Consider the following 19,541-nt stretch of genomic DNA (forward strand, 5'->3'; position numbering starts at 1 on the left):
ACCGTAGGTATACTCAGAGTAAACAAACATATCTCCACGCTTTCCGGACGTTGTGAATGGGCTGTTTTAATGTCCCGAGAAACCTATGAAGCTTTAAGCTTGTTGTCAGCCTTGAGCGTCAATGTTGTGTGGCTGAGCCACCGCATGCTACATAAGTAAACTTCGTTCATGTTGTACGCACATGGCAAGATGACGTTTGGATACAAGCTCTGAACCACCAATAACTTCAAACCCATCTACCATTTTACAAATCCATCATTATGGAAGACCTCCTTAGCAAGGCTTCACATAGCAATTTGGCAACAATTAGGATTGAGCTACCGCGGAAATCCACCATAGTATAGGTATGGCCCGCAACAATTGTATTGAAACGGGAGCGGCCCAAAGCTACAATTATCGAGAAGTTATCTCCATTTGAGGAGCCCCCTCAACTTCTATGCTGGGAATTCCAATCAACCCTACGGCTGGTAATGTCACAACTATCTGTAATATGATGCATACGACAGTGTTGTGATTGCATACCACCTAGTACAGCATGCACAACGGTTATGATACAATGGAAAGAAGCCAGCGCATGACGTAACTACTTCAATTCTAGGGCTGGTATCCAATGAATGTTATGCAAAGTCTCATGCAGGACTATACAATGGGCATCATTTATACAGCGCATTTCTTTCACACATACCGCTATACTACCTCTGTCCATGGCTGCAAGGGGTTCTGTTACAAATCAGAAGTCTCCCGAGCGGTTCGGATGCAGCTCCCGAGGGACTATGCAAGGTTAGCGGGTTCAACCCAACTTTGCCACCATGTAGACAGAAGGCTAGGCTTAAGTGCATAATGGTATACTACTTTTGTGTATGGTGTCCATTAATACTCTTGACTAACAACTCATCAAGTGGAGGCCATGGCATGTGAGCAGTAGTACTGGACACCTGGAATAGCCTGATATTCATAAGCATCATGGATACTTTGTAGTACGGTACAGACATAAAATTGCTCTCCTCATTTTTTTTTGCTTTTGATTTGGGTCATCATTCCACTACACCTTTGGTCCCGCCTCTTCCAGACACTTCCCCTTGGACTCAATGTCGAAAGGGCCCAAGGTTTACTCGGTTGACTAGTTCAACTATCCGGTCACAAACAGGGCAGGTTAGCAAAAGCACCATTGGCACCCCAACCGTTAAAGCGCAGGGTAGCTGGGCACGTGCCAGGGACCAAGTGACTGATTCAAGAAACAGCTAGGCCGATCTCGGTCTGGTGGCCGTCGGGGTGCAGAAGATCGCTTCCAAGTCCGGGGAGCAGGCAGCTCAGCAGCGGTGTCGTTCCACAGAAGTGTCGCAAGAGCTCCCTTCAAAGCCCCGTGCTGTCGAAGAGCAGCTGTACCAGAATCGACTGGATTAAACCATAATAGATGACTGACTTGACCACGAGAATAAAAGTTTCAGGGTCCAACGACATACGTGTTACTCACAACTAATGGGAAGCTGCAAAGTGCATCATTGATCGACTCGAGCTTGAGCTTGCTCAAGTGGTCGCAACAGCTCAACCGTATCATTGCTAGCCACTGCCTATCTTATCGCCCATTGTCTCGGAAACTCAAGGCGTAGCATGAGTGGGCATATGCGCCAAGACAGGTCCTCCAGGTCGACTCCTGAAGTCGGATGATATCTGTTACTGCATCAACAAGCAGACTCCATTTTGTGCCTTCAACGGAGCAACAAATACACATTTGAAATGATGCAAGACTTGAATAATCGTCTGAGATTGGTTTCTGCAGAAGTAGTCTGAAAGCATCAAGAGTCGTGCACCACACCCTCATTGCAAATGAAAGCCTCTAATTCATAGTAACACTGAGTCAGTTTCCACGAAGACCCGCAGCTTAGCACTTGGCCTTTTCCAGTTTAGCGCATCAAGTCAGCCACCCACCTTAACCCCGGTGTGTTATCTCGAGGCTGCGTCACGCAACCGCTCAGCCCGGAAAGAAGGCAGCACTGAGCTGTACGACTTGGCCTTTATCTTCTTTCCCCCAGAGCTTCTCCCCCAGAGCTTCTTCTCAAGCTTCCTCTTTCTCCGCTCTCTCTCTTACAACATCAACTCCTCATCGTCGACCCCATCATCTATCATCATCATTTGTCGTGGTGATTCATACTCCAAGGTATCGGTAACTGATTCCTTGGACCTTGTTTTCCTTGTAACTTGGTCATTTCCACCTCATACACACTAGACAGTCGCAGGTAGACTTATCAGTCCTGGTTCTTTTCTTCGTCGCATCCCCTTTGCCATCCATCTACCATCATCACAATGAGGGGCTTTGTTGCTCTCTCGTTGGCCTGCGTTGCGGCTGCCGCGCCGTCATTCAGCTACGAAACCGTCCACGATGGTGTTGCCCCCATCCTCTCGGCCTCCAACGCTGAGGACATCCCCAACTCCTACATCATCAAATTCAAGAAACATGTGACCGATTCTTCGGCGGCCGATCACCACTCGTGGGTTCAGAAGATCCATGGAGACCGCGAGGTCGAGCGCCTTGAGCTGCGGAAGCGTAGCCAGATTCCCATGGCTGATGACATCTTCAACGGCCTGAAGCATACGTACAAGATCGGTGGCGACTTCCTGGGCTACGCCGGTCACTTTGATGACTCTGTCATTGAGGAGGTTCGGAGACACCCCGATGTAAGTTATGGCACTCGACCTTCCTGATCAAGTACATGTAAACTGACACATTGCTACTAGATCGAGTTCATCGAGCGGGATTCCATTGTTCACACGATGAAGGAGTCGGACCCTGTTACTGAGAAAAACGCACCGTGGGGTTTGGCCCGTGTCTCTCACCGCGAATCCCTTTCGTTCGGTACTTTCAATAAATACCTGTATGCTGCCGACGGTGGCGAGGGAGTTGATGCGTACATCGTCGACACTGGTACCAACATCGACCACGTCGACTTCGAGGGTCGCGCCAAGTGGGGCAAGACCATTCCCAGCGGTGATGAGGATGTTGATGGCAATGGTCACGGCACTCATTGTAGTGGCACGGTTGCTGGAAAGCAGTACGGTGTCGCCAAGAAAGCCAATGTCTACGCCGTCAAGGTGCTGAGAAGCAATGGTTCCGGCACCATGGCCGATGTCATAAAGGGTGTCGAGTTCGCTGCCACTGCCCATATGGGACAGGTTTCAGCTGCCAAGAACGGCAAGCGCAAGGGCTTCAAGGGTTCTGTCGCTAACATGTCTCTCGGTGGTGGCAAGTCCCAAGCTCTTGACGCCACTGTGAATGCTGCCGTCGATGCTGGTCTCCACTTCGCTGTTGCTGCTGGCAACGACAATGCTGATGCCTGCAACTACTCGCCCGCTGCTGCTGGCAAGGCTATGACCGTTGGAGCCTCTGCCCTCGACGACAGCCGCGCCTACTTCTCCAACTGGGGCAAGTGTGTCGACATCTTCGGCCCCGGCTTGTCCATCAAGTCTACCTGGATTGGTAGCAAGACCGCTATTAACACTATCAGTGGCACCTCCATGGCCTCCCCTCATCTTTGCGGTCTAACCGCCTACTTCCTCTCCCTCCAGCCCAGCAAGGAGTCTGAGTACGGCATGGCCGCAATCACTCCTGAGAAGCTCAAGGCCAACATGATCAGCATTGCCACCAAGGGTGCTCTCTCCGACATCCCTAGGGACACCCCCAACTTGCTTGCCTTCAACGGAGGTGGCTCTGGTAACTTCACCAACATCATCAATGCTGGCTCTTACACTGTTGAGAAGCCCAAGTCGTCCAAGTCTTCGTCCTTGACCTTGGAGGAGCTCGAGAAGGCCATTGAGAAGGAATTGAACATTGTGTCTGGCACCGTTGAGAAAGAGCTCTCTTCGCTGTCCAGCAAGGCTGAGAAGTTTTCTCAGAAGATTCACGACGTTGTCGAGGAGGAGCTTAGAGAGTTCTTCGATGAAATCCAGGTCTAAACTAACTTGGGTTTCTAGAAATTGTCGATAGGGAAGGGCTTTAATTGAAATGCTATTAGGGTCTGTTGACCATCGGGTTTTTTCATTGTACACCATGGATTCATTATGGGGAGCATGGATATTACCACGCCGTTTCATAGGTCCCGTAGTCATACTATCAGTGACACTTTTTTCCTTAATAAGAAATCTCTGCACATCGTTACGCGTTGTGTGTTGCACCAGAACAGAATATAGTGAAGGTTGATGAATTCCAAGCAAGCGAAGGCTTTGAAGTGCTGAAGCATTGCGGTATTTGTCTCTGCCTATGTCGCGCTAACAGGAGTTACTCATTCGCCTTTTCCCGGCTGATCCATCTATAACAGATAATGTTCCCCCGCGTAGTGGTTTGGCTTTGCGGAAAGCCCCGGATTATACAAGTCACAGTAACTTGTCGATTTTATTGAAGGTCATCACATCAACCACCTCAAATATCCGCTGGTTCTTCAGGTCTGAGGTCTGGCTTAATCCAGTCCAATGGCAGTATTCAAAGTGGGAGGCTGGCGCCTTCCTCAATATCAATTGAAGTCACCTTGTCCACTTCCTTCCGTATCCCATGCCTAAATATCCTCGAACAACAGGTCGCTACTTCCAACTGAGCAACAGATAGCCGTAGATGCCATGGCTACCCTGGATGCGCTCTCAACACAAAATCGAGGACGCTCTGACGTGGAGGTCGTACGTCTTTCGACTTCACGTATCTCCTCTTACCATATGCATTTGTCGAAACTTTCAGCACTATCATCTCGGAAGATATTCCATCAGAAGTGGTCACTTTTGGTTAGCTTGCAGTCAACGGGACTGCTATTTCATTACTTGGTTGAGACTGCAAGTTGTTTTGGTTGTCGCGGCACCCAACCCACCCCCCTGGAGATACCGTATTCATTGTCTGGGAAGAGTGCACTTGATACGGGACGATCTGTCATGCAGAGACGTAACAGCACTAAGCCTCGTGGGCTAGGCCATCGAAAGTCCACGTCGTCGGTACAGAGCGTTCATCTTCAACACATCACTCCCGAAGCCGCTGAGCGTGATGCCCAGGTCGCAGCCACCCAAGCCTTCGCGAGAGCCCAAGAGCGCTCGTCGACAGACGCTTCGCGATGGCCACTGCCCCGTGATAATCAACGGCCGGAGCTGGCACGTTTCCACAGCACCCCTGAGAGGCTCCGCAGTAGCTCACCGATCCGAAGACAGCAGAGTGTTCGGTTTGTCAAGCCCAGGCTCCCGAGGGACGCAGTGGGGATGAAGAAGTCAGAGGATAGCAACCAGATCAGACATACCGAATCCACGGAGCTCCGAATAAATGCATTGGAACCGCACTCTCAGAGCAGTGCATCGGCTGCTGGTATGACTTCTGCTGCCAGAGGCGCCGCAGGTGATTACATCAATGCCCTCCTTACGGGAGAGGAGTACTACACACCCGAGGACGATGTTGCTTCAGTTCCTTCATCTTATCGTCGAATACGCAAGTCGCGGTCCATGTTCACAAGTTCCGAAGCCAGTGCTGTGTTATCCTTTCAGGAAGGCACCGTGATCACACAGCCACTGCCCAAATCTCAAGCCTATCAAAATGACGAGAACATAGCTCCATCTGGACTTAAAGCACCGAACTCCACGGGATTCCTGAAGGATCGTCGTGATCAGACGATGCTGATTCCCGGTCGACGAGGAAGTGCTCCACTCGACACTGTCAACGACGAGAATGTGAATCCAGCTGTCGGTGAAAACAGACTCAAGCCATCAAAGTCATCTATTCCTCTTCGCCCGAGATCCGCCAATCCCGAGCGAACCTTCCGAAAGACGTTGCGAGAGGTAAGCAATGACAATATGGCTGTGGGGCCAAGACTTCCTAAGGATAGAAGCTTGAGAAAAAAGGCCCGGAAAGTCTCGCAGAACTTCAAGCATAAACTGAAAAGTTTTTTGAGCCTTGTTAAAGGGGAGAGTGATCAAGAAGTATTTCCTGCCCAACAAATCGAGGCTCACAGGACACATGTTGTCGAGTCCGGGAGAAATAGAGACGGCTTTGAGAACATATTTGGCGAGAGGCAGTCTTCTGAAGACGCCGCATTCTCACGGGTCACGTCGGGGGTCCCATCGCTTCATGCCGTACCATCCGAGCAGCAACTTCGCTCCAGGCAAGGCAGTGTGGAGAGTTTGCAAAGCGAAAGGAAGGTATCTGATGAGAAGTCTCGTGTGACCAGCTGGACTAACTCAGATTCAAACACTTTCACAAGCAGTCAACGTGGGGACTGGGATAGGCAACGTTTGTCGGTCATCAAAGAAAATGGGTCTCATATAGCTTCATCATCAGTCAGGCGGCCGTTGGCCACCCGCCAATGGACAGACTCAAGCGATAATGTCTTCGGAGTATCTCCAGCAAAGCCGATGTCATCATCGACAGTGGACAGCCAACGTATATACTCCGCTCTTGTGAAGCGGCTGAATGAAACCCAGGCCCTTGCAAATAGCATTCAGAATCAGCGTCAACCAAGTGCCGAGGATTTTATCGCTCGTTCAGCAATACCCCCGCGACGTAGCTCAAGAGATCGCGATGGCCGAGACAGAGATTCGCCAGCCACAATCAGATGTGTACGACCTGAGTCGGACGTAGAAGGAAATTTGGACCCACGGTCTGCTTCTGAATCAACCAACCTCTATAATCCTGGGAACGTGTCGCAAGTTATCGGGACGTCGAGTGAATATTCATCTGCCGAAGAAGAGACAAGAGGGAGGCCACGAACCTCGTCTTCTGTTGAGACCTCTATATCTCAAGCTCGAGAGCAGTCTCCTTTCGGCGACAACAGTGGACTGTCAATGAGATCATATACAAGCCCTCGCCTTGGGCCCCTTCAACCAGCGCAAACACTTTCAGCTCGAAGGTCGGCATTTTTCGGAAGTCCAACCTGCCATCTCTTCCGGACACAAAGTCCCTACAGACGTGCTCTACAGGGAACTATGAGAGCTACAACGGATGTTGCCTCTCCAAAATCCCCCGAGTTTAACCCCTTTATTCCATTGAATAATATACCAGTGCGTTGCCCAAGCGGCGCGGGGTCCGAGGTGGACAGGAAAATGGGCTATGCGGAAAGCATTTACTCATGCGAGCCAAGAAACGCATCCTCTCATACACTTTCCTTAGTCGACAGTTTCCCAAAGCCGCCTGGAAATCATGGAGATGCCACAATATTTGTAGATCCCCCAACCTACCACCGGATTGAACCTCCTCAGCGAGCAGCATCAACGGCCAGCTCCGTGGAGTGGAAAACATGGCTCTCGGCCAACGTCTCCAAGATGGAACAGCCATCTTCCTTCTCATTATCAAGTGCTGGCCAGAGCAATCTGCTCGCGGACTTTCCTCCACCCTCTGGACATATTCGTGAGAATGCCCAAATAACTGACGAGGACGAAGTTCAAGATTCGATTGAGGATGATGCTGAATCAGCTGGCAATAATTCATCAGTTATTGAACCAAATGCTCAACCGAGTGTTACGGGACCACGTTCAATCCTGAAAAACAAGTGCCCAACTCCCCACTCAGACAAGGAGAACGAGGCCCCGCGACCACCTCCAATTCCAAACAAGAGTCTTTTGCGGTCCACCCCATCCATATCAAGCATAAAGTCAAATAATGAAGAGTTCAAGACGCCACAGGAACCCTCTAAGAAGGGTCCGTTCAGTTCATTACGCCGCAAGTCACTCGCACATATGCAATCCACAAATGCACTGGGAACCCAGGCTCAGAATGGTGCTTCAACACCGGCCAAAGCGAAGCTCGTCAAGCGTCAACCTCGGCCAAAGAGTTGTGTGACCCCATCAGCAAGTCCCGGGATCAGTGCTGCAGTTGACAAGCAATTTGGATGTCTCGGGAGCTCCTCGGAATCGAAACGTCATCACGCAATGGCTGGACCTCTCAAGTGTGAGAACGTGAGTCCCTATAATGAGATGCCGAAGAAGGATGATACCAGTCCAGGATCTAGTGGTCACGGTCCAGATGACAACTTGGATGCACAATCCATAGGGAGCAGGAAGATGGTAGACATATTCCTGAATAGCAGGCGAAGGAGGATCAATGGCAGCGAGGATACAGATGCCTTTGTTTAAGAATCGAGTCGTAGGGACTCTAGCTGGGAATGTGTGGATGAGCTGGTTTGCTCAAGCGATGGTGAGAGACCATCTTTGCCGAAGGGAAGTAACCATACCAAGTAATGGCTGAATGTTCATAGCTAATTGGTGTCGAAGAGAGGTGGGACACTGGGCAGACTTAGGATTAGTCCCAAACGGCTTACTTATCACTCATTCAAGTTCTATGTACTTAACCTTTTACATTTGTTTCTTGAACATACACCGACCTGATAAGTGACTCGTTGCTGTAACCTCATCCAATATTTCAAAATACCTTCTACGCCCTTGAGTGTGAGAGGTCTTCATAGACTTTATTAAAATCGCAAGAATTTAACTGTATTCGATAGACCTCTGCTGGCTTGTTTCGGATATGAACTCAGACTCTGCTCAAATAGATGAGTTCAGGACTAGTAGGGGGGCAGGACATTTCGAAACTCAATCGGCGTAGGACTTAAACTCAAACGGGAAAATACTCTTCTTCAAATGATTATTTTCGTTTCTTATTGTAGTACTTGCCATCATTCAATATCTCTGATTGAAGGCGAAATCGAGATTGTTAAAAGTTCTACATATCTATGAACACGCAATTAAAAAGAGCTATCGTTTCATTTTCTTTTAGTGCGGTTCTATGATGCCTTCAACCGATTTAACAGATAAATCCCACTCCACTGAACTTTTTATCAAGTATTTGTTAAGATGTTACAGTGTTTAGTCGCGAGGAGTTGGCATACCTCTGGGTATGCCTGGATATAAGTCTCGACCCTAGTGATATACTCTTTTGTAGCAGGCACCACCAGACAGAAAAAATAATGTAGTTCGACTTGAGTCCTGATGAGCTTGAAAGTAATTACGCTGGGAGGTATTTGGGAGTAAGTAGAACGATTTAGCTGTCGCTTTGCAATGGTGCTCTAAGTAGTGGTACCGCTGTGCTTACGCCCGGTCTCTCGTATAAACCGAATGATGACATCGACGGGTAAGACTAAGGCAAATCAATTTCCTTACAGCAAGACCTGAAGTTGTTCCTTAATTTCCTCGCATTATTCATGTCTACATTGATTTGTTAGTGTACTCTCGTGGTTCAACTTATATTCGTAGGGGACTTTGTTGGTAGGTTGAGAACCAACGTAGTATGGTAGTGAACGCAACGCAGTCGCCAATAGGGCGAACCGACGACGCAGCGTATGTATTTAGTCCAGCCATTAGGGCACGGTTTGACATACGGGAGTACTAGTAGAGGTGCCGGGGGCTTCGAACCTACGGCGTATTTAATAATAATAATAATAATAATATATTCGTAGATGCGGTGCTTAGCTCCCGGGCGCAGAATAACATGATTGTCCTCATCGCCATTCCAATGCTGTTCCAATACGGCAGAGTGGACAAGGAAGCACCTCGTCCTGGTACAGAGCCTTAGGATAGCCCCATATCTCCTATAACTTATAATCCTTGAAACAGTCTTACTACACTATAGGGACTTCCTCTCCGTATTAATGGGCACGGTAAAGCCCGGGCGCTCTTCTGTTAGTAACTTCAGGATGAATGCACTCAGTCAATTGGTTAGCTACTCACATTGGCACATATACTGGGCTATGGGGTCTACCATTGAGAAGGATATGGACAGGCAGTGAGACTGCTGCTTAACATCACAAGTTCAAGAGGAGAAAACAATGGAGCAATTCACCGCAACATCGGAAGAAGGGATAGGTTCGTGGAACTCTCTGAATTCGCATAGCGCAGTGAAAACCAATACCACTGCACTCGGGTATGTAGCGATCCTCAACCAGCGTTCCACGTCCTCACGACCCAGGTGTGCCGCCGTAGACACATCTCAGACGCTAATGGAGAAGCTGTTTCCAGCTATCCACCCCATGCAGTAACTACCGCAATTGTGTGAAATAAGAACGATGACTTCTTGGTACACATGCCAAAAACAAACAGAAAACGATTCGCGGAGACTCGATGCAAGATATCAGGACACCAAACGCCCCTTTTTTGTATTGAGGATCATTGGTTCTCCATCGTCTATCTGCATGGGGTGCTGATCAGGGCGGGGCGTAAAAGGATACGTGACGTCGTTCGATTATGTCCAGGAGAAGATACCCATTTCTCTATGCGCCCATGCCTTCGTGAGAGAGCTTTTGCAGATATCCGAGCTGTACCATGATGTCGTGACCGATTCCCAAAACAGAAGAAATAGAAGGCGAATCCTCTACTTTCTGCGGAAAGAGCAACCCTCAGTCAATCTAGCCTTGCCACCGGTGGGCTGGCACAGCACAGTGGTGCATCCTTGGCAGATGACGACGGTCTGGGCGTGGGAGAAGACGGTGGTGATGGTGAAGCAGCCGGGGCACTTGACATCCATGAAGAAAGATCGTGGAGCGGGGACCAGAGTCTGAAAGTCAAGTTGCGTTAGCCATGCTGCCGCTGGTTTCCGTGATGGGGGGTTTCAAGGTGACGAAGATCAACACCATTTCGCCAACATCAGGGGGAGATCATACCTTGAGCTTGTGCTTCTTGGCCTCCGCAGCTGGGCTGGGGTTCAGAAGATCAACGGCGAGAACCTATGTGGCAAATTTCGTCAGCATAACATCCTATAATGAAGTGATTCCAAGTTTGTTGAGCGTCCATCAGTCCATCCAACGGCCCCATCAGCATCACAGTCCCCGAGGCGACTGATCTCCAAATTCCTCTTTGCCGTCGCACATGACTACAAAAATTTTGTCGAGGTTGTCGTTGGGTGCGTGATGTTCGCGATCGAGAACTGCGGGTCCAAAAGCATTTCGACTTACCATCTTGACTGATCGTGATGAGGATGAACTTGATCGATTGATTAGCGAGCAGGATGTTGACTGATGAAATCTGGAGGTGATTCGGGCAGATTTGCGCTCGCTGGGGTTGATGGTTGAGGGGGGAAAGGGTAGTGGTAGTCGTGTGAACTTTGATCGAACTTCTCTTTTCCTGGGGCAGGTTTCGGTTGGCGGACCATTCGAGGGCGGCTCCACTCTGGAAAATTGCTAGCGTGGTGGTGGTGCTGTGAGGGCTTAGGGCAAGAGCATCTTAAGGAAGAGGCAAGAGGTACCCATTTTTTAAAATGGGTCAGTCAATCTGGCTCCAGTCTTAATTCAGGGTAGCGTTGGCGAATGGACAAATTCAGGATTACCAAATCTCGGTGGATTCATTCGCACCGAACTTCAGTAGCTTTTTTCTTCCAAGAGTCACGATATTTTCATTCAATGATCTATGTAAGTAATTGTAAAACAGTGTAGCATGCATAGCTCTATATAAATGTTTGTGTATCTGGATAATGAAGGCTATGGCATCTGCTGGTCCTGGCACGTGCCGATAACATCTTGGGCAATCGAAGTGATAGTGGGCAGCTTTAGTCGTCATGCGGGACTCGTTCAAGAGGCAGATGGGCGGCGTAAACCGCTGCCTGATATCCACGCAAGACAACCCAATCATTACTTCATTGCACAGCCGAGCCTGAAGGTAAACACACGCTGAAGGCCCATAAAGGTCGCTGCCACACTTGAACCCGTCAGGACCCATCTCTCAATTTTCCTACCAACTGCAAGACCGACTGAATAAGTCGAATCACTCATCGAAAGTGGGGCAACATGGCGGCACCAGCAGAGCAGCGCATAGCTGTACCCATCGACGACCCGAACGCAGATACAGAATGGTAAGGCTTGATGACCCTACCAAATCCTCCTCAATGCATTACTTGGCTGACCTTGTTTCAATGCAGGAATGACATTTTGCGCAAACATGGCGTTATCCCCGAGAAGCCTCCCTCTCCTACACCCATGATTGAAGAAGCTATTCTAGAGGGCCGCCGCATAGCACACGAGAACAGATTGGAGGGGAAGGACATAGATGAGCTTGACGAGCTGCAGGACCTGGAGGACGACGCTTTCCTCGAGTCATACAGACAGAAGCGAATGCAAGAACTCAACTTGTTGTCCAAGAAATCGATACATGGCACCGTCTATCCTATATCAAAACCCGAATACCAGCGGGAAGTCACCGAGGCATCTAACAATGGACCGGTTTTTGTCAACCTGACATCGTCGATGGCCACCAACGTGGAATCCAGAGTATTGACCGAGCTTTGGAAGCAAGCAGCGCAGGAATATGGCGACATCAAGTTCTGTGAAATACGGGCCGAGAAGGCCATTGAGAACTACCCGGACCGCAATTGTCCAACCATCCTTGTGTACAAAAATGGCGACATTGTCAAACAAATTGTCACTCTTGTCACTATAGGAGGTGTGCGGGTAAGCATGCTTGAAATCGACAACCTCCTTGTTGAAGTCGGTGCGGTGGGCGAGAAAGATATGAGGGTCATCAAGAGAAAACGAGATGCCGAGGACGCCAAAGAAGAGCAGGCGATGGGCAAAGGTATCAAGAGTGGAAATTTGAAGCACGCCACCGTGGGCGACGATGATGACTGGGAATGAGATTGCCTCTGTTCATGCACCAGCAGGTTTAGGCATCACAGGGGAACCGCAGAGAATCGAGTATCGGCACAATCAGGATGGTTTCTGCAGGACTATCCAACATCAATATCTGCTTGCGTGTGAGGCAGAAGCTGTTGGCCTAGGAGTTGGCCGAGCGGGAGATAAGCAGAAGACCTGTAACCAATTCAGGTTCTTGATGGCCAACGGTTCAAAACCAGTCGCTGAGTGGTGTAAATCCGAGCAACCTTGGAAGATGAATGAAGGAGAATGATCGAGTGGCCACTCAGGCGACTCTGTGCCTCTTAGCTGCTCCAAGTCTAGCATCAGTGTCAGCCACGATCTACACCGAAGAGCAATCGACCAAAAGTCATATTGACAATGACTGCCGAGGTATATTGGATCTGTAGTTGAGAAAGCGTGATGCTCGAAGTATTCGTGGTCGAGACCACTTTCTGTGCTCAGAGCAAACTTAGCGACAACCCGATAATCGGAATTCAATCCTGGTACGCAACACTTGAAGGAGGGGAAATATGTCATTCTTAAGTCGCGACGTGCCTTCCTTGACCTCTCTGACACTATATCTAAATCGGGTAAGTGGGGAGCTACCCCTAACACTGCCGATGACCGGCGGCGCGGTTCTGGAAACTCGGGCCCCCCACTCCGTGTTTGTGGAAAGTCGCGTCTTCTTCCAGCTATCTCTCCATTGGCCAGTTTTCCCCAAGCTTCACCCAGTTCACCAACTCGCCTTGAATTGGTTCTGGGAGCTTTGATAATTGGCTTCTTCGAATACCTCAATTAAGGAATTTGCGGTTCTTGAATCATCACAATGGCGGAAGAACCCACCTTGCCGCACATGCCCGCAGTGTCCTGGGATGCTGAGACACAGACCGTCAACCATGGGGGCACACGCAAACGCGGTCGTGGCGGTGCCGCATTGTCATCAATTTTCTCTAACTCGAGCGATCCTGCTGTCTTCTCCAGTGATGATGACCCGCATGTAGATAATTATACACAAGGGCACCGTTGCAAGAAGAGGTATGTTGGATCGTGGTATCAGCAACATCCAGCTGGTTCAGGCGATTCGACATTTGGTAACGAAGGTCCGAAACCAATATCCAAGTCAAAGAGGACTCTCGAGCGTCACTTCGACAGCGGTGTCTGGATGGGCAGTGACATGTCCACAGACATCGAGGATGCTATTGAAATCCAGCAACCTGCCACAAATCGCCTGCCGCAACCAAATACGGCGCGGCCAACCATATCAGCGGCTGAGCAGAGTGCTCGTCAAAGGATCACGGCTGCCATCGAGCATGGTCAGGAAGATGTTGATCTCACGTGAGTTTCTTGATTCTACCGGATCGACCACCAAACGTCTTATGGCCATCTTCCTGCGGTGTCAAATAAATTGGCTGCAAGGCTATTTATACAATTACCGTACAGGAGAAGTTGACAAAAAGACCTTGGCTATTGTCGCCAATGATTACTCAACTTGGCCCATCTAGGATTCAGACTAACAAGACCAGGTCACTCGGTCTCGAGACCTTATCCAACGCCACCATTGCACCGCTATCAGAGCTGGCAGTGATCCCAACTGTTGCCCCGGGCACACCTTTCGAACATACGGACCCATCACTAAAAGTGTACTTGTCCAGCAATCCTCTGATACGGGCACCTGGGGCTCTTTTTAATCTAGAGTTTTTGACGGTGCTTAGCCTCCGCAACACTCAAATTTCCGAACTGCCGCCTGCAATAGCCAACCTCAGAAACCTGAAGACGCTGAATCTATCCCTCAATCGGCTCAGATATCTACCTGCGGAGCTTCTTGACCTGATGACATACCCAGGGAAGCTGAAAGAGCTGATGGTCCATCCCAATCCATTCCACCAGCCCGAGGGCTGTCCAAATATCCCCGCATTGCAAGACGATCTTCGCAACACCACGTCTGACAATTCCTTTTCGCCGGCGATCACATCTTCAACAGAGATCAAGCCCACTCCGCCCATAATCTGGCTGGAAGGGCCTGGCGGACGGAGAGAGGAATTTCACTATTCTGCAGTCGAAGCGTCAGTATGTGACGAGAACTGGCAAGCTCTAGCCCTCGCGCGAACTCCAGTACAGTACACGGATAGCCGTGGAATCCCGACTTCCAGGTTTCGACTGCCGATGCATGTCGACTGCACAGAATCCGTATCAGATGACCGATCTCCCTTGACGATAGAGACCGAGGAACTGACGGCGGCCCCTTTGCTTCCGCGATCCACTTGGGAATCGCCCACATCTGCAACTTCTAGAAGTCGTGTGCCGTCTCTTCTCGAAGTGGCGCTCATAGCCTGCTCGCGCACAGCTCAACTCCCTCAACTGCCATCTTTACTCCCCGACAGTGCACCTCCTCATATGTTCAGCCTTCTTCGTAGCATCGCAAATCAGAGCGACGCAAACGCGAATTCTGGCGATGTGCCCTGCTCAACCTGCAAACGACGTATTATCGTTCCTGTAGCACAGTGGATTGAATGGTGGAATATATCGCGTCTGTCCCTAATGCAACACACACTGCGGAACCCAGGGACACCTGACGTAACCCATTGGTGGGTGAAAAGCTCGGCCCTTTCGACTGGGACCGAGGAGCGCGCAGTACCGTTTTGGAGAAGAGCTTGTTCTTGGGCTTGTCTTCCAAGGGCTATGGAGGTTGGGACACCGTTACCGGGCACGCTGAGGTTTAGCTGGGACGTTGAGAGTCAATCATGAGAACAGGGATGGAGCAAGCATTACTCCGATGTTTACTTGATGGTACTTGAATGATCAGTTGATTTTCCTGGGATAGGCCAGCGGGTTCTCGATAGAGAACTAGGCCATCGCCCATATACTTTTGGCAATCAGGATTGGGCATTAAATAGCGCGAGTCCCAAGGTGGAGCTGCTGTGTAGCGGAACAGTATTCCGGCGATCAGTTGTCTTTGGGAGTTTGGGTGTTTCAATGCGATGTTTGGATTTCATAACTGCAAAGTTGTGTACCATGTCCAATGACTATTCTTTAGAGGCACCACCCAATTTATACACTAATTTCTTGTAAAGTACCTAACCAGTCATCCAAGCGGAGGACAATTCTAAGACTAACCGCCATTCAACCTGGGTTGCGCCGTTTAGTCTGTCCTCCACTTGCTATACACCTCGGCAATCGTGCTCTAGAGCTGCGCATGGGCTTTCGAGCCACCAGTTGGGATTCACCGTGCCCGCCATCCCATTAACATTCATGTGGGAACATTCATGTGGGAAGGCATGACGACACACAGACGATACGCTTAGTGTAGACCCACCAGATCGCTTTTGACTCGACCGAAACTCTACTTTAACTTCATCTCTTTCGACAGCTCTGGCATTAAGTCTCCATTACCCGGACCAGGTTACACTACTTTCCGGTTGCCACTCCATGACTCTGATCGGCGACTGTGGCCATCTACTCAAGGCAAGCATATGCGGAGACGGTACTCATCATAAGGTTAAGTGCGTTTTCCTCCACCATGGAACGAGCAATCTTGCTTTCTTCTCACTCATTCTTCACTTCATTGTTGCTGAATTCCCAAACTATCACCTTGTCATCACCTACAACTTTCAGACTACAATGGAAGCCTGCCGAGCCTGATCAAGGTGGCATCGCAGCTTCACGCATAATCAACTAACCAGGGCTTTATACGGCGGACCTATCTTGACCTCAGCTCTGATGTCAATGTCACGGTCGAAAATAGGCTACAAACTGGACGACAAAATGAATGGCGCACTCAGGTGGGATCATCAAGTTACGCCTGGTCTACAACACTGAAATATCGCTTTATCCCACATTATCAAATCCCTGGTGCGCCGTTTATTCTGTCGCCTCCTTGACTGCGTTTTGAGAATGCCGCGAATAAGACGTAGCTGGTACTTGCATAAAGATCCGTGACCCAGGCACCCACGGGCCATTCGTTGCATCCATCACTAATGGCGGCGATATTGATAGCTGACGTTCCACAAGGAAACCAACAGACGCAATCCTCCGACATATATCCGGATCTATTACATATATCAATCAAAATAGGGACCCGATTTCCCAACAAAAAACAATCGCGGTCTAGAGAAGCTTCGATGTGGCTCGTGGTTCGCTTGAGCGATCTGTCTAGATCTCGAGGGCCTATAATCGTGACCGAAGGGCGATGTTGCCAAATCAAACAGTGCGCTTACAGGCGGCAAAGCCTTGTGAAGCTGGGACAGGTACCAGGGACGATTCCCATCCAAGTTAATGGAAAGAAATATTGGTGCAATTGGTCATGGATCTTCTCACCATATTTTCAGTCAGCTCATGGCACGCTGCCTTGTGGAACACAGCAGGTGATAGTGTATGTCCGAGCTCAAGTAGCGGCCCCTCATGTCAGAGGGATCGAGGTGGAGATGCTAATTGCCTGAGGGAGACTGCACCTGTTAGATGCGGCGAGTTTGCGTGAAATGGAAATGTGTTTCACGGTGTGACCAACGGTGTGACCAACGGCGTTGCCTGGGACGACTCGTGGCTTCTTTGCCTCCAGTGGCAAGTGGCGAAGTCGTATAGACAAAATCTCGAGTATATGTGAGAGCTGGCGGCGCCGCTGAACCAAAGGCATATATCAACTGCTTGTCGACATACTTCTTGGACTGATACTCGGTACACCGCCCAGCTCTATCACGTCAACTTGCCCTTTTGTTATCTTTCGCAGCCAATTGTTTGACGAGTCGCAATGGCCTGCGTCACTGCTGTTGGCTGTAACATCAACACCCCTTTAATCTTGGGATTTCAAAGCAAGCCTCCTACCCTGCTACACAAACACATGGTGTATCCCTTAGACTCCGCAAGTTATGACTGAGGGGTACTCCGAATAAGACAACGAAAGACAGCCATGTTAAAAGGCATCACGGAATGTGTCATTGCTTTTCCGGACCTTAAAAGACTGAAGGATGCACCCGTCCGAACAGCACATCGATGCCAAGCCTCGGCGCCAGGTTGAGCGATATTCTCGAGATGCCATGATTTAAGTCATGATCCAAGACAAACTCTTGTGTCTGAGGATTTGCTGGGAAACCAAGAACGTCATTGTCAGCGATTGCGTCGTTCACATTCCCCTCGTCTGCGGGATCGATGGCTGGAGGCTGCACCAACAGGCTAGTACCGAACGAGGGGGTCGGCTGGCACACGCTCACTACGACTACTACGTCATACACCATGAGAATTCTGTGAGGTATGGCTGTGTCTCTTTCCTGGCTTCTTCCACTCATCCACCGTCCCAAGTGCCGCCCAGGGACGGTCGGAGTCATAGTACCGCCGTAAAACGTCTTCTCTCTGAGACGTGGTCTTGACTCTGCCGTGGGGTTCCTCGCTGTCGAATTCATGATCGCGACCACTTCAAGAAGTCAGCCAGCACTCAACCTTGGAAGAATTTTGGCGCCTACTAGATAGACCCCTGACAGGGGATTGTGGACAGGGTGGTGGATTCATGGCTTGAGTCTGAGCATCCGGTCTGATATCGTTGGGCCTCGACCCCAGCAATATACGACTCAGGCCCATATGCAGTGCTTGGAGCTTCAACGACGCTGGGATGGTAGACGACATCCAAATCAATAATGCCTGGAGAATCGGTTCTTCCTAGTCCCCAGTCGGCAGAGCCGCCGCTGGCTGTCGTTACATGGTCTGGTCCCATGAATGAGGACCAGGGGTAGAACGACATATCTCCAGCCGGAGCAGTGTCATCTAGGAGTGTTGGGGAAATCCCGGCAGTGCTTTTATTCGTCAGTCTATACTGTGACATATTTGCATCGAGGACGGCTTCATACGCGCAAGCAGGTTGGGTGGTAGGCGTTTGTGCGGGCATACCAAAGTGTCTCGATGCGCCAAAGATATCAGCTTCGCTTTGGAATTCGGTTTGTGCTGCCACCTCAACGCTTAGAGGATCACAAGAAGGTTGGCCGTGGTCAGAACCGTCAGAAGCACACTGGCGACCCAAATTTCGACCCACCAAGTGCTGGCTATGACCGAAGGAAGGCTGTTCAGCGAACCCCCGGCTGATATAGGATACGTTGTTCTCGAATTGCGGTGGATGTCCATATGGAGGCCCGTCAACATACCCGCTCTGCCACGAAATGTCTTGGGACCAACCGGTTCCCTCCTGTGCTGCACAATGGTTGCCATCGTTGGGCTGAGGTGGATGACGTTGAGGTTTCGTTCCATGGGATGATCCCCAATTATTTCCTTGTCGAGTACTGGACATTTCTCTTTGTCAGGAGACTTGCTTGACAAAGCTCTGGAATGTTTCTGGCAGCGTAGTCTGTTCATAGAGAATCTTGACATCGGAACCAGGGGTTCATTTATAGCCTGGTGACTCGACAGCCCAAGACCGGGCAAGGCAACCAACATGAGACATTCGAGCGTCCTTAATGGTGTTTCAGGTGATGTAACGGCCATTTCTACCCAATGTTGGCTCGTGGAATCGATCGCCCTACTTTATGCCTTGGTCTTGGTTGCGAATGTGGACAGCGCGAACCACGCACTGGGAAATTGATACCCGCTAAGAGTGCACGGCAGGCGGAACAAGGCAACTAACAGGGTCAAGTGCCTTGGGATGTACGAACGACCGCCTGATTGAAGGCGTCGAGGCGTGGTCTCCGAATGGGCCAGTTGCGGAGGGCCATCTGTCAATGAGACTGATCTCGGTGAGAATGTTTGGCATCATTTACCTCAGTCTTTGAGGAATTTACTCCTGAATATTTTCTGGCGTCAAAATCAACACAAGATACTCTAGCAGGGCGGCTTGGCCTGGTCAGAAGACCGCCGAGTCGGCAGGCATGTTTAGCTCAATGGAGGACCCACTGCTTGTTGGAGTGAAAACACTGTTAGTTGACCAACGAATGTCCCACGGGGGCATGACGGGAGAGGAGAATGCGTCAAGCTTGGCACCTCGTTCTTCCTGTCACT

General features: G+C 49.9%; 7 protein-coding genes across 7 annotated transcripts; 5 read left to right on the forward strand and 2 right to left on the reverse strand.

The window, feature by feature from the left end:
* The first annotated feature begins 1,973 nt into the window (after positions 1–1,973).
* BCR38DRAFT_403451 (subtilisin-like serine protease) lies at positions 1,974–4,217 on the forward strand. Its single transcript, XM_040857798.1, has 2 exons — positions 1,974–2,676; positions 2,737–4,217. Exons 1-2 carry the CDS (start codon positions 2,305–2,307, stop codon positions 3,949–3,951), a joined length of 1,587 nt encoding a protein of 528 aa, XP_040709572.1. The 5' UTR covers positions 1,974–2,304; the 3' UTR covers positions 3,952–4,217.
* A 3,234-nt stretch (positions 4,218–7,451) lies between these two features.
* Positions 7,452–8,362, forward strand: BCR38DRAFT_452702 (uncharacterized protein). The gene has a single exon (XM_040861543.1). It carries the CDS (start codon positions 7,693–7,695, stop codon positions 8,086–8,088), a length of 396 nt encoding a protein of 131 aa, XP_040709573.1. The 5' UTR covers positions 7,452–7,692; the 3' UTR covers positions 8,089–8,362.
* Positions 8,363–10,152: 1,790 nt separating this feature from the next.
* On the reverse strand, positions 10,153–11,129 carry BCR38DRAFT_126686 (ribosomal protein S27-domain-containing protein). The gene is made up of 3 exons (XM_040853518.1): positions 10,899–11,129; positions 10,608–10,670; positions 10,153–10,501 (listed from the first exon to the last, which is right to left on the reverse strand). The coding sequence occupies exons 1-3, from the start codon at positions 10,899–10,901 to the stop codon at positions 10,319–10,321; spliced, it is 249 nt and encodes an 82-aa protein (XP_040709574.1). The 5' UTR covers positions 10,902–11,129; the 3' UTR covers positions 10,153–10,318.
* Positions 11,130–11,726: 597 nt separating this feature from the next.
* Positions 11,727–12,569, forward strand: BCR38DRAFT_357132 (thioredoxin-like protein; the record flags this gene model as incomplete). The annotated part of the gene is made up of 2 exons (XM_040857078.1): positions 11,727–11,791; positions 11,858–12,569. 2 exons carry the CDS (start codon positions 11,727–11,729, stop codon positions 12,567–12,569), a joined length of 777 nt encoding a protein of 258 aa, XP_040709575.1.
* An 826-nt stretch (positions 12,570–13,395) lies between these two features.
* On the forward strand, positions 13,396–15,242 carry BCR38DRAFT_321198 (uncharacterized protein; the record flags this gene model as incomplete). The annotated part of the gene is made up of 3 exons (XM_040854772.1): positions 13,396–13,904; positions 14,093–14,509; positions 14,603–15,242. Coding segments are annotated over 3 exons (1,566 nt in total), but the record flags the coding sequence as incomplete, so codon positions are not given.
* A 1,254-nt stretch (positions 15,243–16,496) lies between these two features.
* On the forward strand, positions 16,497–17,308 carry BCR38DRAFT_126746 (uncharacterized protein). The gene has a single exon (XM_040853519.1). It carries the CDS (start codon positions 16,544–16,546, stop codon positions 17,003–17,005), a length of 462 nt encoding a protein of 153 aa, XP_040709577.1. The 5' UTR covers positions 16,497–16,543; the 3' UTR covers positions 17,006–17,308.
* Positions 17,309–17,515: 207 nt separating this feature from the next.
* BCR38DRAFT_415028 (uncharacterized protein) lies at positions 17,516–18,837 on the reverse strand (the record flags this gene model as incomplete). The annotated part of the gene is made up of 2 exons (XM_040858993.1): positions 17,516–17,973; positions 18,039–18,837. The coding sequence occupies 2 exons, from the start codon at positions 18,835–18,837 to the stop codon at positions 17,516–17,518; spliced, it is 1,257 nt and encodes a 418-aa protein (XP_040709578.1).
* Between the last annotated feature and the right edge of the window lie 704 nt (positions 18,838–19,541).

The sequence above is a fragment of the Pseudomassariella vexata genome (assembly GCF_002105095.1).
Source record: "Pseudomassariella vexata strain CBS 129021 chromosome Unknown BCR38scaffold_28, whole genome shotgun sequence".
Taxonomy (NCBI): Eukaryota; Fungi; Ascomycota; class Sordariomycetes; order Amphisphaeriales; family Pseudomassariaceae; genus Pseudomassariella; species Pseudomassariella vexata.